Source organism: Terrapene carolina, unplaced genomic scaffold, assembly GCF_002925995.2.
Source record: "Terrapene carolina triunguis isolate 2854851 unplaced genomic scaffold, T_m_triunguis-2.0 Scaffold88, whole genome shotgun sequence".
Taxonomy (NCBI): Eukaryota; Metazoa; Chordata; order Testudines; family Emydidae; genus Terrapene; species Terrapene triunguis.
In genome coordinates, this window is record NW_020664439.1 from 830,525 (window position 1) to 839,789 (window position 9,265).

At 42.4% G+C, this 9,265-nt stretch overlaps 1 protein-coding gene across 1 annotated transcript in view; it reads right to left on the bottom strand.

The window, feature by feature from the left end:
- NME9 (NME/NM23 family member 9) overlaps nucleotides 1-8,683 on the bottom strand; it is a 14,176-nt gene extending 5,493 nt beyond the window's left edge. Inside the window, exons 1-3 of the mRNA XM_029911084.1 lie at nucleotides 8,637-8,683; nucleotides 5,133-5,236; nucleotides 3,506-3,577 (exon numbers count right to left, since the gene is read on the bottom strand). Of these exons, the coding sequence (XP_029766944.1) occupies nucleotides 3,506-3,577; nucleotides 5,133-5,236; nucleotides 8,637-8,661 (201 nt within the window). The 5' untranslated portion in view covers nucleotides 8,662-8,683. The remainder of the gene's footprint in view (nucleotides 1-3,505; nucleotides 3,578-5,132; nucleotides 5,237-8,636) is intronic.
- Nucleotides 8,684-9,265: the final 582 nt, after the last annotated feature.

Sequence of the window (9,265 nt, forward strand, 5' to 3'; positions counted from 1 at the left end):
TGGCCTGGAGCGGCGAACCGCGGCCAGTGGGAGCCGCGATCGGCCGGACCTGCGGACGCAGCAGGCAGGGCCGGCTCCAGGCACCAGCTTACCAAGCAGGTGCTTGGGGCGGCCACTTCGGAGAGGGGCGGCACGTCCAGCTGTTCAGCGGCAATTCGGCAGACAGTCCCTCACTCCTGCTCGGAGCAAAGGACCTCCCGCTGAATTGCCGCCACAGATCGCGGCTTTTTTGTTTTGTTTTGTTTGGCTGCTTGGGGCGGCCAAAACCCTGGAGCCAGCCCTGGCAGCAGGTAAACAAACCGGCCCAGCCTGCCAGGGGCTTTCCCTACACAAGTGGCGTCCCAAGTTTGGGAAACACTGCTCTAAGGGGAGGGGATACAGTCATGTTTTCTTGTCTTGGTGGGGGATGCATTGCTTCCAGCCTGATCCATTTCTATTTGCTCAGGCAGATGTGGGGGAAGGGTGTGCAAGCTGGCCCTGGCCAGAACAAGATGAAATGATGTAACAACCCTAATAAGTGTAAGGGCCCTGCAAAACTTTCCTTGAACTCACAACAGCACAGGTAACCCAGTGGTGAGACTCAACCATGAAGCCATTACACATCTGTGCCATGAGCTGAGAGGTGGCATGAAGGAGTCTTGCTACAGTGTATAGGAATTAGGTAGTATCCCTTTAAATAGCTTGTGAGTCCTCTAGTGGTGTTGTGTGTTCTATGTTTAGAAACCTGCTCGAGCAACATATTGTATATAGTAAGTAAACATGCTGATTTGGACTACAACATGCCCAGTGGGTTCCGTCATGTTAGGTTTGTTGAGTAAAGAGCAAAAGTAACATTTCCCCTGGGCTTTCTGACCCTGGGTTCTTCCAAAAGATTGTGGGGCACACGGCTAGCATACCTGGGTGGATAAAAATCGATTAAAAAATTGGCTTTTCCATTAAATTAAATGCAGACAATTTTTTTTAAATAAACCTATTTAAAATTAAAATTGAAATGACAACTAATGTTAAGGCCTAAGCTTCTTATACTCCAATAAAATCATTTAAATTAAATACAAAACATAATAATAAGCAGTACGTTTGCTGCCAAATTTTAAAGAAAATCAAAACACAAAACTGGAAGACACTGACTAGACACCTGGAACCAGAGTTTGATGAAGTGCCAAACTAGCTTTTGACAGCATTATCCTCTTCTATAGGTGAAGAGAGAATGCTTTCTTCTTTTCAGTTTATGCATCTAGTTCAGTTGAAAGTCAAGAAACCAAACAGGAATTGAAAAAGCATTAAAGCTTGTTTTTTCCCCCCAATCTATAAATATAAACTAGGGTGTGAGGATGAAATCTACTATTTCTAAAATCTTGAAGGACATGATGACCAGAAACAATCAGTTCAGTTAAGTATAGATAATACTTCCTTTAATAATTCAGTTTTACAGGAAAAACGTGTTTTGATAAACTTTTTCTTATGTATTCAGCACTTTTAAGGTAGCTTTATTTAATAACAAAACCTTTAATGCTGTCTGAGTCCATTTATAACTGAATCTGAATTTCCATCCAAATAGAGCTTGACACAAATCACAAGTAAAAAATTAATCATCATATAATAAATAAGAAATGTATCATTCACAATTTTTTAAGATGATAAAAATGGGGAAATTAAGAGGCTGAATAAATGTAAATTAAGTTATATAATTGTTTAAATAATGTGTATAGATACTGTGTATCATCCTGGCTAGCAAAAAGAAGTACCAAACTTAGTGTAAAGACTATGTTTCGTTGCAAATCAACATGTTTGAATTGTCACCAACCAAAGAGAATCAACCTTTCTCTAGGAAAATAACTAAAAAGTACAAATGTAAACCACAATTAAAATCGATTATTAAAATCAAAGTTTCCTGCTTGTGGATTTCAAATCATGATTTAAATAAGTGATTTAAATTATTTTGCTTTAAATTAATCCACGTTGTGGCAGATCACAGTCAGCTGCCTTCCTGTTGGGGATGATTGGGAGGTCCTGAGTACCACCCCCACTCCCCAGGGACAAAGCTTACTCAGCTCCAGGCCAGGCAGGTGTTCTGCCAGAGAGCCCTCTTTCCTACAGTGCCAGGAAATGAGGGCAGCATCCGTATTCCCTCAGGGTGAGCCATTCAGCCTGTGGCAATAGGGAAAAGTTCTGTTCTGTATACATGCTATGTATACAACACCATACTCCATCATCTGCACAAGCTTTCCAAGTGCCCATCTCCACTTATTTGACCTCAGCTACTCGGACTGTCCAGCACTAGGGAGATAGAAGAGGGGTGCTAATACTGCTCAAATGACACCTTTTAGATACACGTCAATAGCCAGTGAGCACACACTCTCATGATATAATTGAGACATGCATTGCCTATTGGCAGATGACAAAGGGCTCTTGCAACTCTGGTTCCTCACCCCCATTGTCTATCTTCAGTTATGGCCTGAGCACAAATAGTGCTGCCCTGGACCCTCAGCATGGCTGTAGGTACAGGTCAGCAAGATGCTCTATGGGAGAGTTCTTGCCATCTGTGAATGAACTAAAGAGGAGGGAAGCAGCATGTTCTCTGGGAGCAGCTTGAACCATTTCACATAGTAATGGATGGAAGGCCATGAGTGACTAGACAAGTTACTCTCTCACTAGGCACAGACAAGGGGACACCTGAAGTGATTTAAAGACAAAGCCCTGGTTCTCAACTATGTGGGGTTTTAATAAGTGGCCTGTGGGGCTCATTGCACAGGATATCATGGAGTCCAGGATTCAGAAAGGACATTCAGATGGAGAATGAGACCATCCACTGTTACATTAATGAGGGTGATTTTGTCCTTTTAAAGAAGGGATACACACCTTCATGCTTCAGGGCAAGAGTCAACCCTGACTGATGGGGGCTAGGAAGAAACTTGCCCTATGGGCAGGTTATTCTATAACTGCCATTAGGAGCATTCTAACACCTCCCTCTGATGCAGCTCATCCTGGACAATGGTGGAGAAATAACACCAGCTTAGCTGGACCTTGGTCCTGATCCATCAGCTCTTCATCTCATTTCAAAATTCCATTACACATTTATTTCCCCTCACCTATACAGTATATCTTAACGTCTCTCTTGTTCAGTTATTTATTAATAAAATAACAACGTTGTAATTGGATTATTTACAGCTGCTCTGGAAAGCAACTTAGGACAGAGTGTTCAAAAGATAATAACTGATTGGATATGATGCTATTGTGTCTAGATGGTGGGTACATTATAAATACCTAGACAGACACACAGAAAATAAAACGACTATCATGCATGGCAGCATTTGGGACAGATAAATCAGGTTGCATTCAGGACAGGATTTTGGCACCAAACTGATTAGCGAAGTGAATGAAAGAGGTGGAATATATATCCAGGAGCTGGAGATCAAAAATGCAAAAAAGGCATCTGTGGAAGAAAATGATTATTTCAACTGGTAAGGTTTATTATTGTTTACAATTTTAAAATATTTTAACTTACTGCATAAAACAGAAAGGTAGGTTCACATTTTCCTCTGTAGTTCTCTAGAGCATCAATGGAATCTACTTCAGCCTAAATAAAACATAATATCAAATTGGATATATCAAAATTTTACATTGTAGAAAAGTAAACATTTAAAAAAGTGTTGAGAAATATTTTTGCCCTATTAGTGTGAGGGTTTGGAAAAGCTTTTAAAATATGTTTTTAGATATACACATTGCTTATACACCGCTACCTCAATATAATGTGACCCGATATAACACGAATTCGGATATAACGCGGTAAAGCAGTGCTCCAGGGGGGCAGGGCTGCGCATGCCGGTGGATCAAAGCAAGTTCAATATAACGCGGTTTCACCTATAACGCGGTCAGATTTTTTGGCTCCGGAGGACAGCGTTATATCAAAGTAGAGGTGTATTAAGATCTTATTTTAAATGTCACTACCAATTTGTTCACTGTGCAAACAACATCCTTCTTTAATAAAGGTGCTAAGCACCATTTTTTAAATTATCCCCTATAAGATGTACATCCAGCCTCCAAATTAGCTTACTTGCGTTTTTAAGTAACTTTTAAATGTTTTAATGACTGAAAGGAAGGCACAGCCACACATAGGCACATGAGGGATTATTGGCATATCTGATTTTTGATCCCACTCCCTATGGGACCCCACTGGAAACACCCCCACTCATTACTGATTCCCTAATAGCAATCATATTTTGAGAGCTATTCAGCCAGCTGAGCTATTTAATATGCACCATATTGATTCTGTATAGTGTTAGGTTGTTAATCAGAATAAGTCAAATGTTTACAGAAGTCTAAGTACAGGTATATTATATCACCACAGTTACCTTGGTGAGTCAAACTTGTCATCAAAGAACAATACCAAATGTGATTGATTAGGAATGAATAAGACCATGTTGATTAGCATTACTTATACTTCCAAATATGATAAAATACATAAAACCAAAAGCCTATTAGTCAGAATTAAAGATGCTTTGAGATGAATTATCCATTTCTTTATGCATGATAAGAAAAACTGTTTGTGCACAGTGTAAGGTTTGAGGTTCTGACTTATTCATGTCCTTGTTCTTAAGTCCCTGAGTTTATAAGTGATATGATAGGCACATACCTTGTTGCCATTTAGCAACCTTAGCTAACTTCTAAAAGGAAGATTTTGTATTTGGAATGTAATTAGAGAGTCATTGGAATGCATACCCACGAGAGGCTGAGTTAAGGTTGCCCAGACATCCTTAACTTCAGCATTTCTGAACTTATGAGTGCTTCACTTTGCAAATGTAGTATTCCTACAGCATACAGTCTGTGAGAGGGAAGACAGGGCAACAATGTTATATTATTGAGTACTGTTTCTTAATTTATATTAAAATGTAGTCTCTCCCACTGTTCAAGCTGGGATACATCCCTGCAATTTGTATCCATGTAAGCTTCCCCATCCTCCCATAACTAGGCCCAGGAAGTCAGTGGGACTACACGTATGCATAAGAACTCCTGTCTTGTGCACACATTTGCTGCCTATTGCAAGGACAAGTGGCTTCAGCATTTCCTTGTCTGTTGATTCTGTGGGTGGTTTGGTACATTTGAAGCAGACACTATTCTGGATTACATCTTACCACGGCAAAATGCAGGAGGTCATCACCAAGCTCATTCCTTATTTTTCTGAAAAGGTTCACGACTGTTCTGCATGGACCACACCAGCCTTGATACACATCAACAACTGCACGGAGGAGAAGCTGTGTCAGTACGGTTATGCAATGACAGGATGGGGACAGTTCAGAAATACTGAGGCCAAGCACATACAAATAACTTGGTCAGTGCAGCTTTTCACTCCATTTTGATTGTACTAATTTCAGATTATGCAGGGTCACTTGTGCAGTGAAAGGGGGAAACTTCCAAATGCAGATAGCCAGGAAGCAAAATCCCACAATTCACTTTCAGTCTAGACGTGTGGGTTAGGTGGTCCACACCCAGATAAATTATTATAAAAGGCTGCTTGTTGTAGGCTCAAATATTGTCTCTTCATAAGACAAAAACAGAAACACTGGAAAGTAGGGAAGAGTAGTGGCATGGGAAGAACAAGCACGGTACCTAAAAAGATACTGACAAGTCAGATTACGGCCATGAGTTGGTAAACTGATGAAAGTTGAGCTGACAGGCAAACTTTAATTATTTGGTTTGTTCCTGTTTCTTAAAAAGGTTTTGCAAAAGGGATGTGTATACCAAAGAGCTCTGTTTGCTCTATTAATGCTGTGCAATTTGGCCTCTGAAAAATCTTGTGTATGACAGCAGCACTTTCAGAACATTATTAATCTTCACACACACACATGCATGTTGACTCAACACATACAGATTCTGTAAGAAAAAACAGCTCTTGGACAACATTAAAGTTGAAACACCAAGCCCTCAGAAATTCAGGAAATCAACCTTAACTCTCCCACCTTGTTTTTATCTTTTACAATAGGGTCTGGCTGAAATCAATAGAAATAGTTTAGCAAAACAAGGTGGGTGAGGTAATAGTTTGCATTGGACCAATTTCTGGTTCAATAAAAGAAATTACCTCACCCACCTTATCTCTCTAATATCCTGGGACCAAGAAGGTTAAAACATCACTAGAAATAATTTGTCCATTTAAATAAGAGAAAACCAGTGTCCTTCCCTATAATTAGCACTTCTGATAATAGAGGGCAGCATCTGCTCTGGACATTACTCATTGTTACAGGGTGTTCTGACCCTTTAAGGGGGCTGGGGCTCAGCTGCACCTGTTATGGGCATAGCTATCCCCCAGGTCAAGGAAATGGGCAAAGTCATATAACAAGGTGAACATGTGGTTAAGAGCAGCCCTGATGGGAAAATGAGAGCACTTGTGGTTCAGTCAGAGAGGGACTCCAGGGAGAACAGCTGTGGGAGTCAGAGGTCAATAGAAGAGCAGGATGATATACGGAAGGGCTGGGAGTACAGGAAGAGGGGTTAGGAAGGAGCAATGGGGTGGTTGAGGCTACAAAGGGTCAGAAAGCCCAGTTGTTTAGGGTTCCCAGGATGGGAACCTATAGTAGAAAGTGGATCTGGAGTCCCCCTATGCTGTCACCCTGTAAAGGGGTGCAGCAACTCCTGCTAGTAAGGGGAGGACTGAATGGCTGTTTATACTACCATCTAATGAGGTGCTGCAGTGACCCCTACCGGCCAGGGGAAGATTGAGAGGCTGAGCAGAGCCCAGGGGGAGGGCAGAGGTGGAAGAGAAGACAGACCCTCAGGAAGGAAGGGATGTGACCAGTCGATGACTGGGGTGAAAGACTCTTCTGTATTGTGTTTGCCTGGACTTTGGTACCCTGAAAGGGGCAGACTTTTTGGGGCATGGCCCAGGAGTTAAATCATCTCAGCAACCAATCCATGCTGCAGGTGAGGGGAACCTGAGGCAGCAGATGGGCCTGGAGCCAGACTCTATAGGTCACTCTTACACTCCCAAATATATACACCTGCTCACTGAATCTCAGTGGAGGAAGCTGAGTGTTTTCTCCCCTTTGACATTCAGACTCTGTGCTGTCCTGCTACAGCACTGCATTCCAGCGAAAGGGGTGCAATTCCCATGCTGGAACGACATCAGCTAGGCTGGTAAAACTAAGGCCTGCTCTAGAAAAGAAAGTTGCATTGGTTTAATGAAAGGTACGATTTTAAATGAATTTAGTTAAGCCAGTGCAAAAGGGTATGTATGTGTAGTGCCAATAGACCCTGGTGGTTGGTGGGCAGGATTGAACCTGGGACCTCTGGAGCTTAGTGCACCAGCCTCTACTGCATGAGCTAAAAGTCAACTGGCTGTTAGCTAAGGCTGTAGAGCACACTTTTTTTATTTTGTTTTTGTGTTCTCTCTCTCTCTCTCTCTCTCGCTCTTCTCTCCCCTCCCCCCACTAGATGGGACAGAACACCACACCCAGGAGGTGTGTGGATTACATATGCACACACTGAGGTGGTCCAAGTGGTGACCCATGGACTGGATCCAGCCTGCAGAACAATACCATCTGGACCCCAAACGTGTCTCTGTCCTCCAGCAGACCTGTTCTACAAAATAGCATTCTATGTGCAAGGCCACTCTGCATGGAGGATGCCACTTTGTAGAGCAAAATGGCATCCTCTATGCAGCATGACCTCACATACAATGTATGTGTGAGGTCATGCCAAATGGAGGACTCTATTTTGTAGAGCATATAATTCTGTATGTGGCCACAGAGGTGCCCCCAAACTAGCATCCAGCCCACAGGACTGAAAAGGTAGGACCACCAGCTTATGCCAATTAGTAACAGATTTAAATTAATCTGAGCAAGCCTCTTAGACCAAAATAAGAGTGTCTATCCAGCCTTTTGCACCAATTTCACTAAAATTGGTTTAAAAAATGATTTAAGTTATTTTATTTAATTATTTAAGTTAAGTTAACTGGTGCCACTTTCTCAAGTTACCGATAAGGAATGAACTCTCCTACATATGCATCCTTTGGGCTAGCCGCTACTCAGGCTAACTCTGAGGAGGTTAGGCACCTACAAGTGATACTGGTTCAAAGCTGAAGCACTGATGGTCTCAGTCATTGCAGGCTTAAGTTGATGACAGTGTTATGATAGGAATCTTTGCAGAAATGTTTGTATTACTGCCAGTTTGGGGAAAGCTGTTGCAAACAGCAGGAGAGTGTAACCTCTGCCTAGAGTCATCTCTCTAACTAGAGTCAATTCCTGGGGCAGGATTCTCCCTGACAGATTGAAAGGGGTATAGATAGGAGTTGTTAGATTAACCTGAGCAAGAGAAATTTCAGGTGGAGTATCATGAAGGAGCCTCAAAAATGATGTCTAGTAGATTGTGGAGCAGAATCTCAAGCAAAGTGGTAAAGTCATTTCTGGCGGGACAAAGCAACTGAATATCTACAGCAGCTACCAGTGCTCCATGGGCAAGGGGACCAGGATGATCTAAAGACATCTCAACCATGTTCATTTTATATCATTCTGTTTGTTTCCCACCCCCTGCCTTACAAGGAAAGTGGCACACCTTCATTTCAATACTTTGCTGGTCCTGAGTACAGGGGGATGTTTGTTTTGAAATTAAATGCAAGTGATCTGAAATGTTTGCTCAGTCCTTACCTATCAGTCCTTTGAAACCCAGCATTTCCTCCCAAAGCTCCTGGTTATTGACAGTAACCTGAGTTAAAATTAAAATATATACATTGTGAGTATGAAGAGTAATAGATAGCAATATGCAATAACTGTTTATTTTACTACAAAACAGTTTCACTTTTATATTTAAACAAGTCACAGCAAACTATGACACAGGAACAGCTGGAAGAAAGGTTCTGACTACAATACTCAGTATTGAAGAGTCTCTTACAATACCCAATACCCAATGGGATGTTAATACCAAGACCCACTGTTCTGGGGTACCCGAACCCCCAGCAGGACTCTGGGTGTGTGGTAAGAGGGAAAGAGCACAGCTGTTTCATCTCCTCCCTTCAAGCAGATATATGTGGGTGCTGGCAGACGTACCAGGGTGGGGGTACTCTTGCCAACACTGCCTTTCTGACAGGGGAAGAGGGTACTTCTACTGCTCCTAAGGGAATTGGGCCCCGTCTCTTTGAGAGGGGAGCAGGACCCCAGCCACTGTCTCTGCAAGAGGGAAGGTCACTGGGCAGGGTTCTGCCATGCCAGATTTTAAGGCAGAGCTAGTGGACAATCTACCTCCCATTCAGACCTGTCCAGCCCCCTCTTCCCATTCC